This window comes from Ambystoma mexicanum, chromosome 11 (genome assembly GCF_040938575.1).
Source record: "Ambystoma mexicanum isolate Mex_15411 chromosome 11, UKY_AmexF1_1, whole genome shotgun sequence".
NCBI classification, from domain to species: domain Eukaryota; kingdom Metazoa; phylum Chordata; class Amphibia; order Caudata; family Ambystomatidae; genus Ambystoma; species Ambystoma mexicanum.
This window is the reverse complement of record NC_090934.1, coordinates 1109838149-1109865319: the sequence shown is the minus strand read 5'-3', so window position 1 is coordinate 1109865319 and position 27171 is coordinate 1109838149. Positions and strand designations below refer to the sequence as shown.

The 27171-nt window shown below is 42.6% G+C and overlaps 1 protein-coding gene across 1 annotated transcript in view; it reads right to left on the bottom strand.

The window, feature by feature from the left end:
* LOC138504159 (uncharacterized) overlaps positions 1-27171 on the bottom strand; it is a 267874-nt gene that overhangs the window by 6924 nt on the left and 233779 nt on the right. The window contains exon 4 of the mRNA XM_069624416.1: positions 10023-10193. Within this exon, the coding sequence (XP_069480517.1) occupies positions 10023-10193 (171 nt within the window). The remainder of the gene's footprint in view (positions 1-10022; positions 10194-27171) is intronic.

Sequence of the window (27171 nt, the reverse complement as noted above, 5' to 3'; positions counted from 1 at the left end):
CCAAATCAAAAATATAGAATATCTGTGGGTGAGGATGATAAGCGGCAGATCCAGTCCCAATTCCCCTACTTGTGGGCAGTAGGGCGATTTCATTCTCAGGGATACATTTAACATCCTGGCTGGAAATGGTAAATGAAGCTAACTAGCCAGCATTTGTAACAATGAAAACAAGAGGACTCTGCAGCCGGAGTAAACTACATCTCTCCTTGTTTGGAAGAATTTCCATAACAAGGATGAATATTCTCACCAGTTCTTGTATCTCTTCCATAATGTATCTATTCCCTGTTTTAAACAAAAAATCAATGAGTTGAAAATATGTTACTGGATTTTGAATAGGCCAGTAAGGCACCTAGGGTTAACAGGAGGATGCTTTTGACTAACGAAATAAGGGAGGGCTATCATTCCCCAGATATTTATACTATTTTATGACGGCACAGGGTGGTCTCATTGCGGGTCCAGATCAGCTAGTAGAAAGATTGTTTTTTTATTAAACAATCGATATATGGTACGAGATTTGGCTGCAGCATTGACTTCCCAAGCAGAATAGCGCTCCCCACAGATATTGTAAATTTGTTAACAAGGCAATGATGGAATGACAAGCTGGCCAGAATGCCTGGGTTGACATCTTTTGCCTGTCGAAACACCCCTAATACCTCATTGGGACTCAGAGATACAGGGTATGCACTTGCGCGTTCTCAATGTCACTAGGCCTAGTAAGATCGTTGTTTTGTTCTCCTCCGTTCCCCTCCCTTGCTTTGTTGCACTCTGAAACACTTGTGTACGAGGGCGATAGAAATAAAATATCAATTCAATTCGATACTAATGATGGGACAGCATAACGTGTGTGAGTGTGGAGGACCTTTTTCACAGTTGGCATATCAAAACATTTGAATGACATAAGAAGTAATTTGACCTGGAGAAATCTAATAATTTCCATTGTTTGCAACACTTCAATGTACGTTCCATTGTGGGAAGTGATATTTTGTAACATTGCACCAGTTAAAGGGCTTCTACAGTTGTGTGCTTCATTTGTGGAAAGAAGTTCCTGACTTGATTCCCCGCTACTGGGGAAATGGTTCCACTCATTATGTATTTCCGAAATGCCTTTCAGCGCGCCCGGCTTCATGTCATCACGCTACCAGCAAGCATTTAATCTGGGCCACTGCAGAGTTCGCTACGTCGCAAAGCTTTTGCTCGGTATGCGGATGACAGTGTTTCCCTAGTTCCCGAACAACTCCTGTTCTGTGATGAACTTGGTACATGCGCAGTCCTTCCTTTCCTTTCCATTCCTGCCTTTCTCTTTTAATAATAATTTAGCATTGATATAGCACTACGAACCCGTGGGTATCTGAGAGCTGCTCATTATTACCCACTGTGTGTGGTGCTCATTTAGCAACCTCGGAAGGATGAAAGGCTGAGTTGGGCTCTGCCGGGATTCGAACCTGCATCAGCAGGCTCTGCACAGATGTCAAATCGAGTGCTCTACTCGCTGTGCTATCTGACCGGTCCCTTCTACTTCTTCATTGCTTAGCCAGCCCAGCTTGCTGCTATGCTACTCTGCTCAGTTCCTTCTGCTGCCACTTTGTTCAGCCCAGCTACTACCTTATCCTACGCTGCCTATTCAGTACCTTCTACTCCTACTTTGCTCATTCCAATACTACCTGGAGATCTAGACTCTGCTGTTGTTTACTTTTTTTTTTTTTTAAATAATTATATTGGTTTACATTCAAACCTTTAAAATAATACACACAATATTCATTCATTCTACTTCAGTCCTTCTCTTTACAATCCTCTTTATCACTGAGTCCAACTCGTCCATGTAAGTGAGTGTTTAGCTATTTCTAGGCCAAAAGGTATTTCACATCCTCACTTATTTGCAGGTACACTTGGGACTAACAATCGGCTTTCAATTATCGCTAAGAAATGTGTTAAAGGCAGGACTAATTTCATATCTCTCCGATTAAACATTTGTTGCCACCACTCTTCAGCATTAAGAGACGGGTGGGAATCACTCCAGAGGCCCAGATGACGAGTTCTTTCCATTCGTAGACCACTACAGAATAGCACCAAGTGTTTCAATGTTTCAGGTTCTTGTGAACAGCAACGACACGTCGGATTCAAGTTTGCATATGTTGACCAAGCTCGTAACTGCTCTTTGGTTTTAAAACCATTCAGTCTAAACTGCATAAACAGCCTTCGGGCGTTCGGATCGGGAAATAATTTGATGTATTTTTGTGTGCTGTTATACGCCCGAGCTTCAGGTGGGACCTCGCACATTGTTTTAGAGGACACTCTTTTGGAACATGTTAAATCCCAATCTGCATGCCAGATTTATATTTTTGCTGCATTCGGGTTACCTTGGAGCACCTCAGGCCGGATATCATACTCATACATTAGGGTTTTGCAACGTTTCATCCACATTGACAAGATGTCTGATCCAGAAGAGGTGGCACCATGGAAGATTTTAAATTGCGGAATTCGTTTGCATACTTTTGTTTTGCGATAGAGTGATAGCAAGCTCCAACACACTCTCGCATGGATTGAAATTAATGATAATTCATATTTTATGGATGTCGTTGCTATTCCTTTCGGTAAGTTAAGTACTTTAGTCCAAAGGATATTCTCAAGCGTCGGCCACACCTCCCATGTCCAGCCCAATGCATTTTCTGCCCCATATGTTAGTATTGGTATAACCTTTTGTTCATAGAAATGCAAAACCACCTTCAGAGAGAATTTCCCATATCTATTTTTTATCACGAGAGCTTGACACACCAATTGCTTTCATTTTCGTTTTGTCTCAGTTATGTTATCCACAGGCCGTCATTAAGGCAGGAGCTGACCGTCATTCCAAGGTATTTCACACTAGGAGAAATCGTCAGTTTTTCTTGACCCATCGACCATGCTGCCCTCTTTGCAAGCCTTGTCCTGCCACTTTTCAGGTCTCTAAGGACCAAAATTTCACATTTCTTTGTGTTAATAAGCAGCTGGTTATCAGCCACATATTGTTGGATTGCATTGATTTTCCTTTGTAGGCCAATGGGTGTTAAATCCAACAATATGAGGTCGTCTGCGTAGAGAAGCCAACTTAGCCGTGATCTATGCATCTTCAGAGGAAAGGTGTTTATTGCCTTGAAGAAATTCCCGATGTCAGAAATAAACAGGCTAAATATCACAGCCGCCGGTGGGCAACCCTGCTTAACCCCCTTGAAAGTGTTCATCGGTTGAGACAGCGTACCCGTTTGATCCAGACGTACCCTGATTAAGGTTCCCGTGTGCAGTTCCTTTATTGCAGCCACTAGATCTTTCGGGCAACCCCATGCACGCATTTTATTCCATAAGAGTGCGCGATCAATCGTATCAAACGCATAGGAAAAGTCAATGAAGGCAAGGTATACCACGGTTTGTGATCTAATTGCCTCCATTTTGAGTAAATTCAACAGCAACAAATTCAACGAGCAGCCAACCTGCTTAACAAAGCCTGTTTGTCTTACATCTACATGTTTCGATTGCGTTGCCCATTTTACTAATTTGTGCTGTAGCATGATTGCGTACACTTTCCCCAGGACATCGAGCAAGGCAACAGGCTGATAATTTTTAGGGCATGTTCTGTCTTCCTTTTTGAACACTGGGACGATCACAGCAGATTTCCATGATTGAGGCATCTGCCGCTGGAGATTTACTCTCTTAAAGAGAGACACACAGAAATCTGCCTATGTCTCCGGGTGTTGCTTGATCGTAAAATTAGTCAGGCCATCTGGCCCAGGAGCCCTTGAGTTTTTGGCTTTACTGATTATTCTCACAATGTCATCTCTGGGAAATGTTAGTGTCCAGTTTGAAGCGTTATGGTCATCTAAGATGAGTGAACCTCCGCTATCTTTATATAGATCTTTGCAGTGGGCTATCCACACTGCTTCAGATACCATAGATGCTTGTAAAGCTATCTGCGGCACATGTGCATCATTGATAATCTTCCAAAAGTCTCTGGTATTCTTATTATGTAAGCTTTTTAACATGCGTTCCGAGTCTCTTTGAAACATTATTCCTTTGTGTGATTTAATCCAATTTCTGTATCGTTACTTAGCTCCTCTTATCTTCAAACCACATGTCGCTAAATCGGCTGTTCGTGCTTGCCGAATTGTACTCCTCATTAGATGTTTCTGTTGTAATATGGCCAAATCAAAACAATGGGTCCGTTTCAACATCATGTGTTTAGATCCGCCATTCATGGTTTTGAAATTTGCCAGTAATTGAGAATATTCTAGCGTAGTTGCATCACTGTTAAATTAATTCGCTAACTGCTCAACTTCGTCCTCCACTAATCGTAGGCGCACCCTACTTGCTCCCACGTCAATCTTCAGTTGCCATTTTGGTTTGACATCTGCACGGGTAGTCACAAATTCCATCTTTAACATGGCATGGTCGCTGTTAGGATTGTGCACCACTTTTAGCGCTGTCACACGTTGATGGAAATCTGCCGTTACAAATATATAGTCAATGATGGATCCCTGATTTGCCCGATTCCACTTCGGGGCAGACGGTATGTCACCCGGCGTACAGCCATTGAGCAGCTGTACATTTCTTACACCCATTTCCTTCATTAATTGTGTTGCCATGGATTTTTTCTGGAGCGATTTTGGGTTCAATTAATCTATGTTCAGGTCGCCGCAAAGTATTATATTTGATCCTTCTTGGTCGACCAATAGGCGATCTATAATACTAGAGACTCCGTCAATAAACACATATGTTCCAGCCCTCGCGTGATTCCAATATAAATTTAATATGGTCACTTGCTCTATAATGCGGGAATGTTTGTCCAATTTGACAATTGTTGATCCCTGGATGAAGGGTGAGTGATTTACAGAATTGGTGATGCCGTAACCAGATGAGCGTCGTACTAAGGTTATAAGTCCTGCCATTGGGCGACCCTTATCTAATTTTATGGCAGGGTTTAGCGCTATCTCATAGTCTGGTATAACAGGGATAACACTTAACCAGGTCTCTTGTAGGCAGGCAATGGCCAAGCCGCCCAACCACTCGGTGTTCAACAGGTGAGTAAAACCACGCGTGTTCCAAGATCCTAATACACCATGCTGTAATACAACATCCTTGTGGCATTATTGGTGAGAGTTGTTATTTAAAGTTTTAGCCAACCATTGCCAATCGTGTGTAGAATCGTAAATGTGGCTAGTTGTTGGATGATTAAGCGCTGATGCGCCTGGTTGCATTTTTCCTTGTATGGTTATGGTAAGGCTCTCAATCCCATCCTCTAATACAAGGCTTTTGTCTTCAACAAACGAGACCCGTTTCTTTTCATGTAGCGCTGTTCTGTTTTCTGGACCATCTCGTTTGGTCTGTTTCTCATACAGTTCGTACCCGCTCTGGTCGTCAGTTCCCCTCATTGCAGGGTACTCAAGGCAGGTTCCATTTATCTTGTTTTGTTTTTCCTGCAATGTCTGAAAGATCAGACTCTTCAGTTTCTCAATCGAGGGTGCTGTTGGTGTTATCATTTCGTGGGTGAGGGAAGAACTTTCAAGTGGCTGCACTGTTTCAGCCTGGCATGTGGCAAGAACTCTTCCCTTCGGTGCTTCCTTGTTGAGAACGACAAGTCTGCCATCTATCTGACTATTACCCACTTTCGGGACTTTAAGTGTGGCCTCACTAGTGCCTTGAGCTTCAACCACAGAAGCAGTAGACACACCAATGTCCTCGTACTCAGGGTCGTCGTAAGTTGACATGTTTAACAAATCATGCGATGTTTCAAGCTCCACTGTAACTTGTCACTTAGACCTCCTTTGGAATCACTTACAGACGGAGGTTCTACTGGCAGCTTTTTTAATACAATGGGGGCAGGGTTGGTTTTTTCATTGGCAAGCACATGTACCACTTTAATGTTCCGAAGGAATTTTCGGGCACCATTCATTTTATTCCCCTTCTTTGCCGGTAAATTTTTAGTTTTTTTGCATTGTTGGGCATTCAGATGTTTTGTAGTGCCCGTACTTGATGGTTTTGCAACTTCATTGTTAAATATTGGGAACAGCGTTGGCGCTAGGTTTAGAGTGACTGTGTTATCGCTTTGATCGACTCCCTTCAATTGAGTATTACTATTTGACATGGATTCAGCTTGAGTTGCACCGTGCACCAGATTTGCTGAACTCCGTGCTTGTTTGAAAGCAGTATAAAAAGATACGTCCACAATTTCCACAATCGGCACTATCACAGGGCCTAGGTTTCCAATGCTTTTCGGCATATTTGGCGGCCATGATAAACTGTTATTGGTTCAATGGTGATAGAACTCAGAACCAAGGGTGCTGTAAGTGGTAGTTGAGGGTTAGACTTTACTACCTCAGTCGCTTGTTTGTTATCCTGTGGCGTGGTACTTGCCGTTTGTGGTTGGGGGTTAGATACACATTTATTAACATCCATGAAGACCGTTCCATGGATATCCCCATTTAGGGCCAACTGTGAACACTCATCAGTTTCCTCACTTGGCACCAAGTTTTGAGATCTTCCTCCATCTATTTTAAATAGGGCAAGTGCTTCTTTTGCAACTTCAGCAAACAGTCTTTTGTCAATTGTGTCATTTTTTTCTTTGTTCATGTAACAGCTTATAGGATTCAGCCAGTCTTTTAAATCCCTCACGTTGATTGCTATTAGTGTTTCCACATATTTGTTCCAACTTTACTACTTTAGAGTTTAGTAGGGCCACCACTGTTGTCAAGTCTCTGGTTGCTTCATTTAGGTGTTCATATAGTTTCATAAATGATGCCAGGGAAATAGTTAGTGATGATAGAAGCAACGCTTGTAGCTCCATCGGGGGCACAGCTGTACTTGTCTCAGGACCATGTGGGAAGACTTTTGTACATTTGGGCAATTTATCTGGTTTGCCTCTGTTCCTCCTAATTTTAGGAAATGGTCGTTCAATAAAGGACGAGTCAGTTGTCTCATCCACATTAGGGTCATCGATATTAGATAGTTGGAATCTATTTGTGTTAATGGCACCACCAACTGGCTCTCGTTGTTTGCTGGTGTGCAGCCTTTTCTGAGATCAGTAAGCCTGAGATGTCATGTGAGTGAGGTGTCAGCGCACATTTTTCTGATATTTTTAGTCGTTTATGAGGAACATCATCCATAGTGATCTCACAAGGATCACTTAGTGCGATGTTGGTGCGCTTCAATGTTATTTTTGAGCAGCCTTCATTGTTTAAAGGTGCAGCCACACTTACTTTGATCTTGCTGGCTTTAATCATTGTAAGTAAGTTCTGCAGCACATTGTTAGCAATCACCAACGAGTCACATCGCGTATTATGACTTAATGTTAATGGCAACTGTGAGGAGTCAGGTGACATGTCTTTATTTGGAGCAGCTACAATTTCCTCACACCAACCTCCAAATATGCCATCAGCTGGTTTTCACTTGTTTAAACCATCAGAGGCATCAGAAGCATTAACAGGCGACTCCATGTCGACAAGTTGGGCTGGAATCACTGGAATGCCAACACCAGGTGAACTGGCACCTGGAGGGTGCAAGATGCATGAATCTTCATCGATTGTGCCGCTTTCGACACCTTTGGTCTCAAGAATCGGTTTCTCGCAATGCGCGGCCCCCATTGCCTGCCGTGCACACTCTTGTAGCGACGGTGGCCACCTCACACCTACGATCACCGCTGCGGAATCTCCCACCCCATCAGTCTCCAAGGGCGACATTCCGGACACTGCAGGACGTGCCACACTGACGATTGCCGCTGCAGAGTCAACCACCCCATCGGTCTCCGGAGGTAAAGTTCCGATTTCAGCTGAACATGTATTTACAAGATTTGAGTTTGATAAGTTTTGTAGGGGGGTTGTCGGCCCATGATGGAACGTTTCCACTTCCTTAGACGTCAGTTGTGGCGAATGGGGAAACGTAGACAGTGCTTTACAAAGTTCATGCTCATTGTGTATGTGCCTGTTATGTGTGCAACTAGAGTTGCTTTTTAAAGATAATTCGGGCAAGCCAAGAGTAATAGAGTTGTTAGGTAGAGTTTCTACGGAAAACACCTCATCAATCACGTTAACATTCTCAGATGGTGACAATGGAAACGCTGTTCTATGTGTTTGTGACAGTGACAGTTGAGCACTCGACACAGTAATAGCGTCACTTGTGGAGGTACATGAATAGTAATTGCTTACTTTGTTAGTCCGCATGCGCTGAGGCACGGGGATCGAAGAATTGTCTCCAGTGCAGTCGTGTCGCTTCTGTGCACGCGTTTTCAACATCGACTGACCCGGCGTGTGACTTGATTGAATAGATTGCATTTTGCTGAGCGTAAGCGTGATATAAGAGCCAAAGTCTTGGGCACTACCCACTATGCCACTCGCCAAACAGCCCAACAGCGGTCGTTTATCAGCCCTTCACTCCTCAGGGCTCTTCAGGGCTGTTGTTTACTGTCCTTCTGTTCCTCATCATTGCTGAGGTCCACTGTTTCACTGTTATTCAGCTGTGTCGTCGACTTCAGCGTACAACTCCCTTTCTTGGATGTTGAAGTATACCAAAGTATGTGGGGGGTTTCTTTCCCAAGAGGGTGTCCCCCTCCTTCTTCTTGTGGACTGCGCTGGTGGAGGAACTTTCTGACATTCTTACTACAATTTGACTGTCAGGCTGACCTTCTATTGGGACAGACCCCAACTAGAACAACGGATCCTGGCAGGTGTTCCCGAACAGAGGTAAGAGCCAGATCAGCAGAGCTTCATCCTCACAGTTCCTCTAGTGAGATATCCTCTAGAGGGATATGGAAAAAGGAGCTGGGAAGCTGTTTGTATGAGGCGACATGGAAAGAGATACTTAGGAGAATGTGTAGCACAGAAATTGGTCTCAGATGGTATCTAACTCCTGCTAGGCTTCATGTGACCAGTGTTGTAATAATTGATAGGGTTTGGTGGAACTCTGGGCAGGAGGGAATGTTTCTCCATTTATTGTGGGACTGCTCCACTCTCAGAACATGAAGGCTTGAAATTAGATCTAAGCTTCGGGAACTATTAGGTTTGCCCATTGCTGATGACTTTTTATATGCAATTCTGGGGGACTAAATAGAGAACCTTGCTCCCAAATTTGGAAAGGGATTTCTAAACCTCACGATTGTTGTTAGCAGCAATTGTTATATTAGTCCATTCGAAACAAAAAGAACCTCCTAACATGGCTCTCTGAACACAAAATGGCACATAGAAGCCCTGGAAAGACTTATAGCGAATATTCAAGATAGTGGGAAATGGAGGAATTTCAAGGCCTAGCATCTGCATCTAGACCTAGAACACTAAGCCTGTTAGATAGGACTTGAGTCCACCCACTAGGTGGTGATTGCAGTTGTGTGATTTTCTACCATGTGTGCTTATGCATTCTTGAATCCGTGCATTAAATTCCATATTTCATCATTGCTTGGGAAGGAGGGGCTGGGGGATTAGAGGAGGGTGGTTTTTAACCTTCTAATTGGAAAAACCTAATTGAGTGTTAAACAAACAAAAGTTGTGTTATTAATTAAAAAAGAGAAGTTTTCTTTGGTATTTAATTAAGTGTTCTGCGATCTCACACATGGGTGGAGATATGCAGTGTTTATGAATCATTGAAGTAACCCAAGATGAAGAACTGGATTTACATGTTCTATTTAAAACAGATACATTCTTAGTTTATTGTGAAAGCATCAGAGGTAGGGCAACCTAAGCTGTATTTTTCCAAAGAAATGGGCAGAGGGCTTTACACTAACATTTGAATCTGGTGCAACATAATGAAATGGTATGTTCTACCATGGCCACACAACTAAGTGTTCGTAGTTCGAGGATGTTGCAACGACTTTAAAGCACACAGTTGTCTGAACATCCTGTGCCCTCTGCATAAGAAAATTATGTTCAGGAACAGATGCACTCAGCAATGCATGCTCAAAAAGGATGAAAAGATTTAAATGTTTCAGCCAATATTTAAGGACTGCAAGCCTTCGTTTGGGGGCCATCTATGAGACGTTAGCCTTCAATGAATCAGAGCATAACACCTACCTTCAACCATGAAGTGCTCCAATAATCCCTCAGCCTGGACTTTCCGGTCAAAGTGTTTGCAGATGTGTGTCCACTTTTCCGAATTTTCGTTCAAGTATCCCTCAGCCATCACAAGTTTGATGTCCTTCATATACATTGGAATAACAATTGGTGTCTCTATCTGGATGTTACCTTCATTGGAAAGGAAAACGAAAATAGGTAAACATTGTAAAAGGCACATTTGAGCAATTGTAAGTAAAAAACATGCATTGCTGTTGACACTTCCACTCTGGAGATGCTTGGTTCTTCGCCTGTATAGACCTACATATTCCATTATATATATATATATATAAAAGATTTCTGGTGGTGTCACACTATAGCAGCCTTGACTTTGTTTGTTTGTTTATTTATTTCTATCGCGCGCCAAACCAGGAGGTATCTGGGCGCATTACAGGTAGTTTCGGTTTACAGTTTGCACACAGGAAAAATTACAGTCAATATATACAGTAATACAACAAGATAAGATTCAATTTTCAGGTTACACACAGTAATAGTTCCAATCAATATATACAATAATATAGCAGGGAGCAGACAATATAATACAAAGGAGGGTACAACAGAACAGTTTGCACCGCAAATCAGTGAAGTTTTACAAAGAGTGGTCAGTGTCCTGGAACAAGTCATGAAACCTTATTGAATAGCCAGCTTTTGGTTTTCTTCCTGAAACTGCTGAATGACTTGTCATTTCTTAGAGAAGTGGAGAGGAAGTTCCATGGCTGGGCTGCCATAACAGGAAAGCTGCTACCTCCTGCTTTTTATATTTTGAATCTGGGTACTATGAGGCAGAAGGAATTAGCGGGCCTCGTAGGACGCGTTGAGGGTTTTTTAAATTTATTTTCCATTAGGTATTGGGGGCAGAGTTGGTTAGACATTTGTAGGTGTGGGAGACATTTTTTAGAGTAATTCTATCCTTGATTAGGAGCCAGTTGCTCTTTCGCCGTGCCTCTGAGATATGTTGTATCCTGGGAATACTAAAGGCCGTTCTAAGTGCATTATTTTGAAGGATGTGAAGTTTATTGACAATGTATTTGCTTGCACTTAGGTATAAGGCATTGCAATATGGATGCCCCCGCGCTTTGATGTGGTATAAGTTCAATAACAATAACAATAGTCAAGTTTTGAGAGAATTAAGGTGGTGCAACTCTCTGTAGATAAATATGGTTTACAAGCCTGTATCAACTTACAGGTGCAAGCTGTTGCTGTGGCAGTGGCGTTAACTCATTTACCTAAGTTAAGAGTTGAATCCAAGTAAAATCCCTGGGTTTTTACCTCCTTTTCCACTTTAATGTCAAGGTTTTGTTAAGGTTGGTTGGTGCTCCTTAGTTCAGGAGCTCCATCTTATAATCATTCAGTCACAGGCCATGAGAGGCCAGAAGTCGGAAGAGTTGACAGCATCTGTTTTAAAATGACTAATTCACACATTTAACTGTGATAGGAATTTAGTGGGTCTAATGGTTGCGGGCAGGGCGTTATGCTTAGGGGGTGGCAGGAATTTGGTGGGCTGAATCCATGGTGAAGGTGAGGTGGGGGTGGTCATAGTTGTAAGTTGTAAGCTGGCAGTTTATGTGTGGTGAATCTGTAGCTGTAGTGCATTGATTGACAGCCATGAGGACAAATAACAGGTTTACAAGCAGGAAGGTGGAGGCATAAATAGTATAGGAGAAGCGGCAGGCTGGCGTGCAGGAGTGAGGCTGTCGACGAGTATCAAGGTGAGTGGGTAATGTGCAGAGGAATACAGTCTGAGAACATAGGCCAGTCAGTATACACATATGACACAATGTAGTATGGCGCACAGGTTACTTAGCTGACAGCCTAGTCGTAAGAGCACCTTATTAATATGGCGAGCGCAATGTATAAGAATGCAGAATGGCTATGACCAAGAACTGATATATAGTCATCAAGTTAAAACATAGCATTTAGGTGACTTAACATGGCAGTAGGGCACATAAAGTAGAGATGCAACCGAAGCATAATGGTAAGTTACAGCGTTACCAACAATGCTCACTGGTTATGTGGATCTTGGAACGTTACATAATAGGATACAAACAGCTGCCCAAGTGAATAACATGCACATTAGTTCCTTTAGTAATAGTGTGCAGTAGAGGCAGTGCAATATGTGAGGCTATGCATTTGTTGATGCCGCTCGGACGTCAGCAATAAGTTAATAGAGGCAGTGAATGTGGTTTCTCACAAGAATGTCTCATAGGTATAGCAAGAAGGGTTGCCCTGTGCTCCTAAGCTTCTGGTGCTGGCATCAACGCTTACTAGACTGGTATGTGCAAAATGTTACGTGGTTGTTATGTTAAGCATAACTGTATGCAGCAGACTCCGATAGAAAGGAGGGTCATCGACAAGGCTTGCAGGACTATGCATCTTACCTTAGGATACGATGTTTGAAGGCGGTTGCATCACACTTGATTAAGGGCAAGGGGAACGGATGCACGGGCCCAGCGCAGACAGAGCACAGACATGGCCTTTTTCTTTGGCCTTCTTCTGTGGGCTGGCTTCCACCTACCAGTGGTCTAGATAGGTAGAAGAAGGGCTCAGTTGCCTAGTAACTGATAAACAGCCTCGTTGTGGGCACACATGGCGCCAGCCATTTTAAAATCAGGCGGCAAGTGGAATTCAAAAGTCAACGAGCACGTCGCATACAAAATCAGCTGGAATATGCTGCAACAAAGGAATGATGGGCAACTTCAGCAGCAGTGTGGACTGACCAATTCAACATGGTGGAAGGCAAAATATATTTCTATGATCACAATGATCGCGATGAAGGTGCTAGATGCAGCGGTCGCACAGTGGTCAGCAGGCAAGGCAGCTATTACTATAAGCTACTGCACCAGAGGACGGAGGACAGAGTTACTTTTCTATTCGGCCAATAGTATGCCAAGAGAAAAAGTCTTCCACCTTTCAATGTGATGTACATTTTTATAATCATCCCAGACATATAGTACATTCCAAAATGCTGTGCTTCAGAATATTAAACAGTCCACTGCTGAACTCGACAGACATATGACCCAAAAATGTACAAGACTTTAATATTCCAGAATTTACATATGTATTGTGTTGAATTCTTAACACTCCCTAGACTACCCTTTGAGGGTTGCAGACAACTGAGAGTGGGGCGGGATCAGCCGCTTGCCCATGTTCCTCCCCAAAGGTGGCAATGGCAGGATGCCGTAGGCCTGCCATTCCCCTCAAGGTGTTGTGTATCCTTGCTTCACTAGAGGAAGGCTGCACTGGGAGGGATAGACTAGAGGTCCCAGAGTGCACTGACACTTGATTTTGGAGTCTTAAGTTTTCTTGTAAAGTCCATTTTATGGACCTTGGGAATTATCCAGGATACTGGTGTAATGGAAAGACTCTAACATGAAGAGGAGGCCATCTATGATGTATAGTGCACACCTATATTCATCAAAGACAAAAGGATAAAGACCAACAAGCTGCAGTGAGGAGAGTTTGGCTCCACAGCCTCTGTGAAACTCTTACCCATTAGCCCAGAAGCTCTGCTGTGTGGGGAGGAGAGTGCAGATTTCACTTCTGATGTTTCCCTTTCTTGGCAAGTGGGAACCCGGTTCTGGTACAATCTGAGCAGATGGTTGCAGGAAGGATTGTAAAACTTCTATGGGGTAAGAAGGGTGAGGAGAAGTGCCTCCCCTCCACTATAAAGAGGGTGAGAGAACCCAGTTCAAGGGAGAAACTTAGAGGCGATGCATCCACAGAGTCAGTCGTCATTGACACAAAGGGAGATCACGGAAGACGGAACATGGGAGGAGCTCGAGCTGGATGTCCCAGATATCTTGATACAATGGGAGCCAAAGGAAGACACTGTGTTAAGCAAGCAGAGTGCCTGTATAAACTGGAAAGCAGCTGGGGATAGCTGTGATTCACCAAACTGAGAGATTTCTATAGATGAGGTCCAGGAGGAAGTCATAAACCAGAGAGAAAACCGCAAGCCTCGCCTAGAGGGAACTAGAGGGCAAGAAGCCATATCCTCTGCCTGCAACTCAGAGGCAGAGACTGACCGATGGTAGGCGAGCCCATATAATATAACCTGTCTGACAAGTACCCTGATCAGAGGGTGGGAGATGTAATACCCACCACTTGTAGGCAGGGGAACTGACTTTTGATTTCCCTGCAGGGTGCTGGTGGATGGATTTTTAGGAGGTTCCATTGAATGTATAGCGACCCTTTCCGGGGGTGCCTCACCCCAAGATCACCTGCGTACTCAACACCCCTGCTTTTAGGTGGCAGTACAAGTCCAGGCGGTGCTTAAAACATCAGTAGAAGGAGTCTCCAAGGAAAGCAGAAGGCCCTTTGGGAAGAACAAAACATAGGTCTGACACAAGACCTGCAAAACCCTGACAGAAGGGTAGATGCTAAGTCATGGTCTATATAGGGGCGTAGCAAGATGAGAGAAAATAGCAGAGAAAGCCACTCCTGGACCTGCTGAGGCGTCAGACAAAAGAGGTGCCTTAACGTTGGAGACAAAGGGACCACCTCCTAGCAAGAAGACAACAAGAGCATACAGGACTGAGGAACGTCAATACACCCAGCAGAGAGTAGGAGCCAGGGAAAGGGATGACGAGGTGGCTGAGAACAGAGAGGCATAAGAAATGGCTGGACTGTCAGGATGAGCTTTGAGAGCCTTTCTTCTGGAACTGTTTGAAATAGGCTATATTACGGGTGGAGTTTTGAAGTGTAGGTTTTAAACTTTTTGTTGAGCCACCCTTAGAAATTTCTTTTAATTAGACTTGGGAATGTTTGCCTCAGTATGGCTCACAAGTAGGCTATGCATTCAATTGACCAGTGTTTAATCTGTTTTAGATTATGCTCTTGATCAGAGACGCAGACTTCATAAGTAGGGACCCTAATAAAAGAAGGAGAGTGAGAAAATCATATGTTTACTTTGTTTGGTTGTCCTGAACCCCACCTTATTAGTTAGGATTTTGTGTATATTGAGTAGCTAGACATTTATCGCTATCGTGCCAACCTCACTGTTCGATTAATAAAGAAACTGGTATGACATTAATACTTCAGTCCGGTGGTTCACTGCTCAGCCTACCACACTATTGAGTCTGTTATTGTTGTTGTGTTCCATGACATTCTAGAATACACAAAATTAAAAGATTGAATACTTGTTTGTATTACGAAATGTTTACCCAATTTATGTCTTATTTCGGGAGAAAGATCCACTTGAATGGAGCAGTGGACAGTATAAAATTCGACATAACAACATTGTTGCATATAAATATTTTATTTTGCATTAATGTATAGCAATTTTTAAAAAAAACTTATTAAGCATTTTAGTGTAAATAAATACAAAATGTTTTGCTTTCTCTTACAACTATTCATGATTCCACCTAGCCGGACCAAGAAGAATAGTACTAGTGTCCGTCAATTCTTTCACTTCCAATGGCCACCTATTTTCAGTCTTTTTTGTGGCATTGGTTTGGCTGCATACTAGTATATCCAGAATCCACAATGGGTTTAACTGTTAGACTTGTGAGCTTTATTACCATTTTTTCCAGGAAGATACCCAATCCTCTTACTGTTCTGTTATTAAGTTCAACGTATAAGGCTTCCCACCACAGATCAGAGTGCTGTCCACACGTAGCAGCCACAATGTTCTGTAAGTGCTTTTCTCTTTCTTCGTTTAGAGCCCCTAAGTGCATTAATAGATGTTTTAAGGATTCTTCTTTTTTATTGCATAATCTGCAAGTGTCAGTTTTTTCTAGTCCATATCTCTTTAGATTTTGTTTCGTTCGCAGCACATTTAGCCTAAAACGTGGGATCAGGTCCCTGTGTTTAGGGTTTTCACTCTTCCTTAAGTAATTTGGCAGTGAATTGGGAGAGTTAACCAGAGTTCTTGATAGTGTGTGGGACTTCGAGCATAAATGGGTTGCCTCAGATTGTGCACAATCTACTGATAGAAGCAGTATCTTTACTCTCTTAGGGTGATTTCAGAGTTTTTTAACACTAGTACACAGATTTTCCAGAATTTCAGTGCACTTCTCTCTCCACAGCTTTAAAGGCCAATAGGGGCAAACATCATTTTCTTTCTTCATAGCTTTATATTGCAGAGGGCACTCCGTTAGTTCCACTTTTCTATAGGTTAATAAGACCTTCCATGTAACATGTGCATGGATTGAATGTAAGCCCAGTTCATGGCGAATCACGCCAATTGGCACGGAGTTGGCTAGATTTAGTATTCCTCTCCAGTATCTGGCTTCTAGCTTGTCCCATACTTCCCATGGCACTCTTAGACAAGTATCTCCAGCATAGCTTATTACTGGGATTACTTTATGTTTGTAAAGGTCTACTACTGGTTGCAGTGAGAATTTCCCAAATTGCTTGTTCAGTAGTAGAGCTTGTGCTGTCAATTGGTCCATTTTAAGATACAGATTAAGGATCCAAGATGTCTCTCCCCAATCTGAGTTCATCATGGCGCCCAGGTATTTTGTACTGTTTACCACCTTGATTGGGATTTGTTGTAAACCCCACTTGAATGTTTTTTGTGATTTCGTTTGTGCTTTTTTGAATATTAAAATTTCTGTTTTTCCAGCATTGATCTGTTGTTTGTTTTCCTCAACATAGTGTTGTAAGGTGTCCAGCATTCGTTGAAGACCTGTCGCGGTCATATCAAGCAGGATGAGATCATCTGCATAGAGTAGGTGTCCCAAGACATTCCCGCTTATACCCGGAGAGCCTGCTCTCGGTGGCTCAAAACACACTTTGATGTCCGATATGTAGAAGTTATACAAGCTGGCTGCTAAGGGGCACCCTTGGTTCAAGCCTCTCATGGTGCGTAGGGGTTTACTGAGGGTTCCTTGTTGGTTTAATGTAATTTGCAGACTTGTGTATGTGTGCAGCGCTGTGATGGCTGCAAGAAGGTCTTGTGGGCAGCCCTTTTTCTTTAGTTTGTACCACAGTATTCCTCGGTCCACCATGTCAAAGGCAGCAGCCATGTCTATACAGGCTAAGTATAACTTCTTGTTCTCATTCAAGGTTTTAATTTTCATTAGATTGAGCAGCAAGAGGTCTAGCCCGCAATCTACTCTCTCAACAAATCCCGTCTGTCCCTGATCACGATTTCCACTCGTAGTCAGCCATTTGTTTACTCTTTTAAGTAATACGCCTGAATATAGTTTCCCAAGAACATATAGCAAGGAGATTGGCTGATAATTTTCAGGATTTGCTTGGTCGCCCCTTTTGAAAATCGGAATGATGACTGCTTTTCTCCACGATTCTGGAATTTTCCTGTTAATGTTAATTCTGGAAAAAAGGTTGTCGCAGAGATTGGCCCATATTTTTGGGTTTTGTTTTATGGCAATGTTTGATAGACTGTCCGGGCCTGGGGCACGAGACTTACTTGCTTTATTAATTAGATTAAGAATTTCACTTTTCGTAAACTGATTTCCCATGGTTTGGAGTTTACCAAATGACTCTGTTGCTTTGTCACCTCATCATTTTGCATATAGATTTCTCCATAATGTTCTAGCTACTGCTGCTCTTGAATGGGATTTACCTGTTCGAAACCCTTTGTGCTTGATTTTTTATTTATTAGGGACCAGAAATAGTTGGCATTTTTATTCTCGATTGACATCAACATGTATTCCAAGTCCTGCTGGTACAATTGGTTTCTGTGGGCTTTCACCCAATTACGATATTTTGCCTTCAAGCACTTTATATCTATCGCCTTCGTCTTGCTCTTCACTTTATTTAAGGCTCGCAAGTCCTTAGAGAGTTGTTTTTTCTTTTTTGCTACATCTTGATCAAAATTTTGTTGATTAATCTTGTTCTTTACTCTCGTTAAGCCATTATCTCTGAAGAGTATGAGGCAGGGTTCATAATCAACTCCCATAGCTGGTGTGACTATCCAACGTTCTATTGCTGTGTTTAACCGTGGAGTAGTTTTGACCGATAAAAACGCAAACGGTTCAAGCCGTTGTTTACACTTACTTCGTGAGGCCATATATCATGTGTTTTGATTTCAGCGCTTTTATTTTGATAGCTTTGGTTATTGCAGGTCAGGCTCAAATGGCTGTGATCCCTCTTGGTGGAATCCAAAATGTGCAAATACTTGATATTTTGGAAAGTAACAGAGTCTACAAAGAAATAATCTAGAGTTGCACTAGCATTAAACGATCTCCAGGTCTTTCCCCCACTTCGGTCTCCATCTAAATTTCTGTTTAACAAGTTCAGGTCTCTAATTTTTGTTTCACTCATTTATAGGGGCGTGAATCCTTTCGCTGTTTTTTCTGAGTTTTGCCTTCATGGTTTTTAATGTTAGAACAATTTATATTTAGATCACCACAAATAATAATACTCAGGTTGCCAAACTCTGCACGAAGGTCATCTATGTTTCTCATAACTGACTGCAAGAACAAGTCTCCATCTTTAGCTTTGCTGTTCCAGTATAAGTTAATTATTGCCTTTGTCAATTTTTCTTTTGAGGATGGAAGGTCTTCTTGCGATACTATTATTTGAGCAAGAGGTGAAGGTGCCAGTATCTCTGAATAACTCTTGCACTCAAGATATTTCTTATGATAGTCAGGAGGCCAGCCAATGGTCTCCCCGTCAAACCCTTATATGTTTTATTCAAATAACATGTAAATCCATCTATAATCGGTGTATCTTGTAGCCAGCATTCGTGCAAGCATATGATATATTTACGAGCAGATGTTTAAATCCTCTTGTGTTCCATGAGGCAATCTGAAAAATGTCTTGCTTCTGGTTACTTTCGATCTATTTTTGGTCTTATTCTCCAGAGAAAACGGAAGCCAGTCCCACGAGGAAGTGTTGTCGATCTTAGTTTTCACCTTGTCCTCTGGGATCTCCTTTGATGTCACAGCAATGCCTGATTTACCTTTTATGACAATGTGCAGTGTGTTTGGACCCAGCAGTATTGTTGGAGAGAATCTAATTGGTTTGGTGCATTCTTCATCATCTGGTTTGGCCACATTATCAGATCTTTGTATATTGGGCTTGACTCTTTTTTCCATTGCTTTGTTTTATGACGGCTCTTTTTTCGTTCTCCCAAGGTTTTACATCAAACCTAAGATTCTCAGGTCTTCGTTCACTGAGGTGATGAAGTTCATAACAACCTTTGAACCAAGGTGAACGCATCTATGATCAGTTTCTCATTCATGTGGAAAGGCTACTATTTTAATGTCTCTTGGTTGTATTACTTGAAGTTGAGGAACAGCATTCAGGAGTCTCATCAGGTTCTAACGATTCAAGATTAGGCCATCTTTGGTCTTAACGATACGCTCTATCATGAGTTTGTGGACTTCCGTCCCATTTTTATCAGGAAACAAAGTGGCTCGGGGACCCATTTTCTCCTGTTGACGATTGGTCCCAATGTTGGTATCCAAGTTAGGGAGAGGGTTTCCTTTGTAAGCACAATCTGCATTTGAAGAGTCTAGCATTGCTGTAATGACTTGTTGCGATGTCTTCTCATTAGTTTGCTTAGCTTCCAATAGTTCTTGTTTTGTTTCAAGGGTTCTGAACTGAAAGTAGCTCAATGTATAGCAATGTTCGCTGCATAGGCTGTATAACTTACAAGAACAATGTTATTAATAAATCAGAATTATTTTTAATAAATTGTATCATTAATCAGTCTGCAAAATCCTTTTTATCTCTAGTAGGAAAGAGCACATTATTACTTCGGTACAATTTTCCTACTAAAGTTAAGTCCTCTCCCACAGTTTACTTTTATTTTGATTTGGTCCTCAGTCACTATTTACCTACCACCCACCTCATAACTAGAACCAAAGCGTGTTCTCAGCATAACGAATTTACATATCATGTCCTCCCTTACCATTCAACCGTAAAAAAGGCATCAATACCCTCAAGTGCACCCAGAATCCAAGAATACTGCACAGATACACACATCCTCACCTCTGAGGGACAGCATTATTGTTCGTTTTTTAGTCTATTTTTTTTCATTTAATATCTTTTAGGATATGGGAAAATGTCATGGTGTCTGCAGGCTTATGGGTGGCCAGAGGAGCATACAAGTATCATATCTGTCTCCCCAACTCGTATTTGGTTGTCGTATGGAGCTCTATATCATCTAGCCAGGAAAAAAATGGAATGTGGGAAGATTTCGGGTATTCATCACAAAATCAGCATTGTTTACGACCTCATTTTGTTTCATGTTGGGTCAGTAAGAAGGTCACTGCAAATCATGATGGAAAAATTAACTGCTGTGGTGTATGGAATAATATCAGCTTTAAGGCACAATGTAATGTGTCTTTGATTAAATCAATTTCCTTTTTCACTTAAATTCAGGGCTCAAGTCGAGGGTAACGTGGGGGACGGAGTTCACCCACTTTATTCAGATGGTGGACCTAGTCCCCCCACCTAAAATGAGAAACATTTAATGTCTTCTTTGAATTTATGAATTAGAGACGACCACGGCGATCAAACCACAGTCGTCAGGTTTGTAGGCGGGACACATCACCACTGCACTATATAACCTGACGAAAAATAACAAACAATGAAAGGTGAAATTTCACATTTCGGTACCGCAAGTCCCCGGGAAAACATTGATATTGGTTCTTGGAGTTTAAAACACGCACACCATTTTAACGTTTTCAAAAACTTTATTAGAAGAAAATATCCTCTCTTGGTTTTGTGTGTGTGTTGATTTTATGAAAGGCAAATGTCATTCGTACTGTGCAATTTGGGTTTTTATGCAAAGCCAATTTAATGAAATGTGCATATTTCACCTTGCTATGCTAATTTCTGGCAACGTCGCATCCCATTGTGTTTGTTGTGGAGTCCCCTCACTTTTGTTTTTAGGATTTGATCCCTGCTTAAATTAAACACACTTCCTCAGCAACTTCCAGGGGAACCATCCAAGCAGGGTAAGCCGTTCCGCTCATAAACTTCATACAGGACATTACTACACATGACAAGCTTGCATTAGAGATAGTACAAATATGTATTCAGAAGAACAAAGTATATCTGTACCAGCATCCACAGCATACAACAAATACACAACCTTCATATAACACACATTTTACATTCCTTAAAATGAGTACAAACTCAATGATTCAATGTTATTTTTCAAAAGTTGCATTAAGGGCCTGCAACCATTGGGCATCCAGATGTTTTAACTACAACTCACATCAACCCTTGCGAGCACAGTCACTGCCGAGGGATTATGGGAGCCATAGTAGAAAGCATCTAAATAGCCAAAGGTTGTAGAAGCACTACAATGAGGTTGTAAGCACCCAGGATATCATGGCCAGCATATCTGAAATTCAGCATCTTTCCAATGTAAGATTCATTGTTAGGCATGGGCATGGAGTGCAGCACAATATCAGCGCACAGCCCGGCTGTCTAGGGTGCAACTTCATACAGATCTTTGACCAAAGGTGAATGATCCTAGTGCATGACTGACAGCCCATCTATCTAATTAGCAGTGTCTTCTCAATGTAAGCAGAGCAGGATCAAATTGAATCTAGCACATGTTACTTTCAAAAGAGGATTTCTTTGTGAATCAGGCCCAGTGTGTTCTCTGGGCAGAGGCACTTTCCTTTGTTTGTGGCAAGGGCTAATGAATGGATCACTGGCCACCAGAAATGCACCTAATCCAACGCAGCTGCCCCTCCCTAGTATTCACTGATTTAAGGTCAGATTATTGTTTATTGAGTGCTTCTTTGCCAGGTTTATCTTTAGCATACCTCTCAACTCTCAACTCACCCGCTTTCTGCGGGTGTCACCCGCCATAGAAAGTGTTCACACACCTGCCAAACTCTTTATCTGTCCATTCTCTTCAATTGACTCTCACCCGCCTAAAACGGAATTGTGTGTTTTCACCCGCCTTTCTGACTCTAGAGGTTGACACCTATGCTTTAGGGACAAAGGCATGTTTTTTCTGCGAAACAAAGCTGATCTTTTGGAGAAAAAACAGTGCAGTGCCAAAAGATTTCAAGAGGATATTGGAGCGACAATTGATGGTAATTTGGCAAAACTTATTGCTGATGGTAAGGCATATTTCCTTGGTGTCATGGATGTTCCTTTGTGCACCCCACTTGTTTTGAGCTGCGCACTACTGCAACTAAAATTGAGATAGCAGTAGTCGGAGTAAATCCTTTCTACACAGGTTCTATATTTTAACATAATTGCCAACCCTACAGATTTAAGCAGTAAGCTACTGCTTTTTAAGCAGCCCTACTGCCTACAGATTTGGGTGACAGATCCTACTGCTTTTTACAGTGGCATGTAATTTATGTGACTCTAAGGCAGGCTGCAGGACAAAGCATGCGACACATGAATTAGTCTGTCTATACAGTGGACTGGTAGGTGATTACTTTGATTCGGCTCAGAACAATCTTCTTACCTACAGCTGCGTGACTCTGTCCTGCACTCTTGCCGGTACAACCCTTAGGTAAACCACCAGTGAAGGCAAGTGGCAGAGTGTAACACCATCACACAGCATCTGCCTATCACACTGAGGGGGGTATCAGTCTCCATATCATTCAGTGTTCAACGTACGCTGCAGGAATACATATGTATTGCCCAGGCTGCTGCTACAGAGCAGTGGCAAACGTTGCCTACCAGCTCTGTCTGATTACCTTCTGTGTAATTGAATTTGGTGTTAAATTACCATTCAGAATTATACATTTTTAACATTTGAACATTTTTCTATGTTGTGCTGTTTGATGGGTTGTGTATTTTTGGAATGCTTCAATGGTGCCAACAATGTATGCTCGGTATTTTCCTGTGGTGTCACTCTTATGCGAATTATTATTTTTGAAACTTAAAAAAAATCCTACATCTTTTTTGGTCACATAATGTTGGCAAGTATGTTTTAAAAAGACAAGCCCCCCCTTGTCTAGGTACACAGCTAGGGTGCTACGACGGTGGCAAAAATACATATGCAGTTATACTTGGTGAGCTTTTCTTGTACCCATGTTGACATTCCCAGTGTTATAAATTTCCACCGCCTTCAATGGACGAAGAAAAAACAGCTCTTAACTAGCTCCTGTAAAACATGCTCTATTTGTCATTTACTTGTCACGTGGTTGAGTTGCCCAAGGACTATACCAGGGGCGGGCTGGGGGGCAGAAGGGCAGAGGCCCCCCTGGCTGGACCTTCCACTTTGAACTGAGCTGCTGGCACTGGTATCTGCTGCCTTTTTAATCAATTCATCCTCTGTGTGTAGGCGGCGTGCCGGCTGGGTCTCTAGTGCGGTGGCTGACAGCAGCAACAGGTGCGGTGCGTGAAGAAGTAGTGCAGTGCAACATTGTTGCAGAGCAACCTGAGCGCGCCTGCCTTTCCTGTTGCAGACACTGTGCAATCCCTTCAAGTCCTCTGTGGGCGGACTCAGCTTCATCCATCAATCACGACTGACTAGCAGTGTTGTTTAGGGACCTCTGCTGACCCCTCCTCGAAGGAGTTGGATTTTTAAGGTAAATAAAAAAGCTGCGTTTGGATTAATGGCAGGGGAGCACTAACAGTCCCAGATAATACCCCGGGTGTGTGTTTTCCGCACTGTAGACATCGTATTAGGGAAAATCTGAGCCAAAGAATACATTTAATTCCAAATACGAGCCTGAGATGGCAGCAGATAAAGGGGTCTTGCTTAGCACTTAGGCACTGCGAGGGCATAATTTGAAATGCAATATTAACAGCCTGTGCTGTGTCGCTGTGCACAAAGCAGCAAAGGCAAAGTGGGGGCCGATTCTAAGTTTTTATAGAAAATCAGTTCTAAAGTGAGTGAGAATTGCGCACACTGCAGTGTCTATTCCATTTAAACTAGAGGCGGAAACGACAACCAACATTTAATCAGACTTAAACTGGGTTGCCTAAATCGTGGGGATTCTTGTAAGCGCAAGGCCGGGCTATCCTAATGTAATGAGTCTTGCAGAAACCTTTCCAGGGATATCCTTTAGCCACTGATTCAGAGAACAGAACTCGCAGAATACTTTATTGTACCTCCATGCAGAACATGCACTCTTCCCCAGTATTTATTTTCGCATTTATTTCAGCCACCAAGCCCCGAGTCATCTGGGTGCTAGTTACAATGAAGTGCATAGTACATCAGTGAAGTGCAATAATATGCATGGGGTTATAAAGATTGGTGTGTGTACACTGACTGGCAAAGCCTCGCCTTATGGTACAGGGGGTACATTAGGAATACTGGTAGGCATATGTTTGAAGAGCAGCATTCATGTGGGTGAAGCGAGCAAATAAATAAGCCCCACTTGCCATGTCTAATTGGGTAGACAGTAGGGGAGCAGGATCACATCAGGAAGGCCTGGGGAATGGTGAGCAGAGTCGAGTGCTCAGGTTGTCCAGGTAAGATATGTTAGACATTATGCATTACAGGATAGGCAAGTATATAAGGAGCGAGGTGGTGCGAGGCAATACGGGCAAGAGTCAGTGGAGCGTGAAGATCCGATGCAAATGCAGGGCTGACATGTTCAGTGCATTTGCGGATAGACAAGACAATCTATTATCTGGGCAGCCTCTGGGTGGCGAGTGCCGTTGTCAGCGGGGCAGGGGTAGGTTTAGGAAGACCCGGCATGGCAGCTGTTTTTGAAGGCTAAGTGTACAAGGCGTGATGCCGGTATAAGGGAGGCGGAAGTGGAAAGAGGCAAGGGTCATATACGGGAATGACATTACCAGGCTATGATGACTCAATGCCTTAGCCAGCCTGCAGCTTGTGGATCGGCGCTCTGGATTAGGAGTGTTTGTGCGACAGGCAGAGTGTATGAAGTCGGATGAGTGAGACATCAGAGTCTCGCCTTGTGACCCCATAGACTAGAGAGTGCAAGTTGGTCCTTGAGCACTGCTGGCATGATCAAAGAATCGGCGTGCAGCTCCAGACAGAATGTGGAAGTCGACGATACAGCGGTAGAGTCAGGTAGATAGAAGTATGGTGGCTTGCCTGCAGCCATTGCTGGACAGAGCCAGTTAGGGTTGTGAGCCCTTAAAAGCTCTTAGAAACTGTCCGGCTCTACCTACCGTTGTGCGTGATAAGCCACAGTAAAAACGCAATGCGGCCAATCAGGATGCTTCAATGAAGGGGCCTGGCTCAGCACAACTGGGCAGCCCAACGCGGTCTTCGAGTGAATGGCTGTGGCCATTACAGAATGTAGCAGGACTGCAGAGGCTTTATGGTGCAACGCAGCACCTACATCTGACGTGTGGCTGCAGCATTGTCATGCGAGGAAAGAACTCTGATGTTGAGGGAGTGTCTATGATGTAGAACTGTAGGCCAGACAGGGACAGAGTCTATTTGCTACGCAGCTCTGAGTGTCCCCTTCCACTGCGAGCTTCTGTTTTATTGTATGTTTGTAGTTAGTTATTGGACAGGAATATGAGAGCCCATCCATCAGAAACACAGTGACGAAAGCAGAAAGCGCTGCAATCCAAGATAAAGATGGTGGTTTACAGGGGGTAGTAAAAGTGACGATGAACATCATATTAACACCCTAAATTTTCTATGTGACTCTTGAATTTGACAGTGATAACCAAGTGACTGTACTCAGTGGTGTCACAGGTTTTGATGAGGCCCGGGGCAACACATGTTGTGTGACCCTGGCTATTGTTTGCACTGCACCAGCAAAACCGCGTATAGAAGACACAAACATTCTCTCTTAGCTTTTCTGAAGGGCATTGATATTTGAATGAGTCTTTCTGGATGCAGCTGAGCTAAGCTAAAATCTTGCTGTTGGTCCATCGCACTTACCCTCAAAAAGGTTTGTAGGGTAAATCTGGAGACTGAACAGACAGAACATTTTCAAAAGATCATGTCATGGTTGTCCAACATATGTCATCATCCAACAGTCTCTATGGTCATGAACCATGAGCCTATTTTGTACACTATAGTCAGATGAAATCTGTGCACATTGCTGCTAAAGTGATCTACAGTATATTCCCCCTCACAATAACCCTTTAAATGTGGAGAAGCCCTTCTAATTGCCTATGTGTGTTTGCTTTCTCTAATCTGCTATATTCGCAAAGGTTCAAATAGAGAGTAGCTTTTCTCTATTAAGCCAGGCAGACTGAATTCCCAAGACTCTGAGCTTCTTATTTAGAGTCAACTGGATTGTTTTATTTACTGAGACCTATCATTTTGTGCAAAGGACATTCCACGTTTTCATGTCACTCTGGCCTAAATTGTCCTGTACCCAGGTAGAGTAGTTGATATTATATTAAATATTTATGTATAGTGCGTCATTGCTGAATCCTCCTGCATCTAAGTGCTGTAAAAATAGGTGTTGTTATGACCAAAAGTAATAGTACTGAATTTATCAACCTCAGGAGGATGAAGGGTTGATTCATCCCTGCTGAAATATGAAGCAGGAAACTGCAGGCTTTTACATGTCAGAACTGATCTTTTACTTTGCTGAGCTATCCAACTGTGACACAAGTTTGATCTTTAGTGAACTTTGCAGTTTAAAAATAAAAAACTCTACCGTCCCTTCCAGTCCTTTTAAAAAACATGTTTACCACTATTTTTATCACGTTTGCTAGTGGGCCATGACATATTACTCTGGCTTCTAAGCACTGTAATAATAATTCTATTAATAAGAAATGTAACCCCCAGAGCCAATGCATTACCGAATTCTGTAATATGCACATTTGATGGTGAAAAAGTTGGTAGGGTAGAGCAGTGGGTTAAGTGCTCACAGCTGGAATCTATACATGATCTAGAAGTCACAGGTTTGAAGCCTAGCAAGGTCTCCTCAAACATTGATCCTTCTGATGTTGCCTAGGCGTATGAATTGTGGTTGCCGGGAAATAATTTTAGATGAGAATATTAGAGGTTTGGTGAAAGTGCTGTATATGTAAGGGAATACTATAAATGTCTAAATGTTGGCATCAATCAAGCTCCTATTCAACTTGATACACGCCTGTATAGAAATCCTATTCTAGTGTGTCTTTGCTTCCTTGAGATATTTGTAAATCTTATTTTATATGGCATGCAGATTTGGCTCGTCCATAATGGGAAAGAGGGTGCTGACCCAACAGTACCCTTGCCCGTTATGGAGGAAACAAGCCAGCCCAATGTATACACTGAGCGCTTCCCCAGCTGCTTTCTGCAGCTGAGGGAGCAGCTCCTGGGATGTCTTAAACTGCCAAA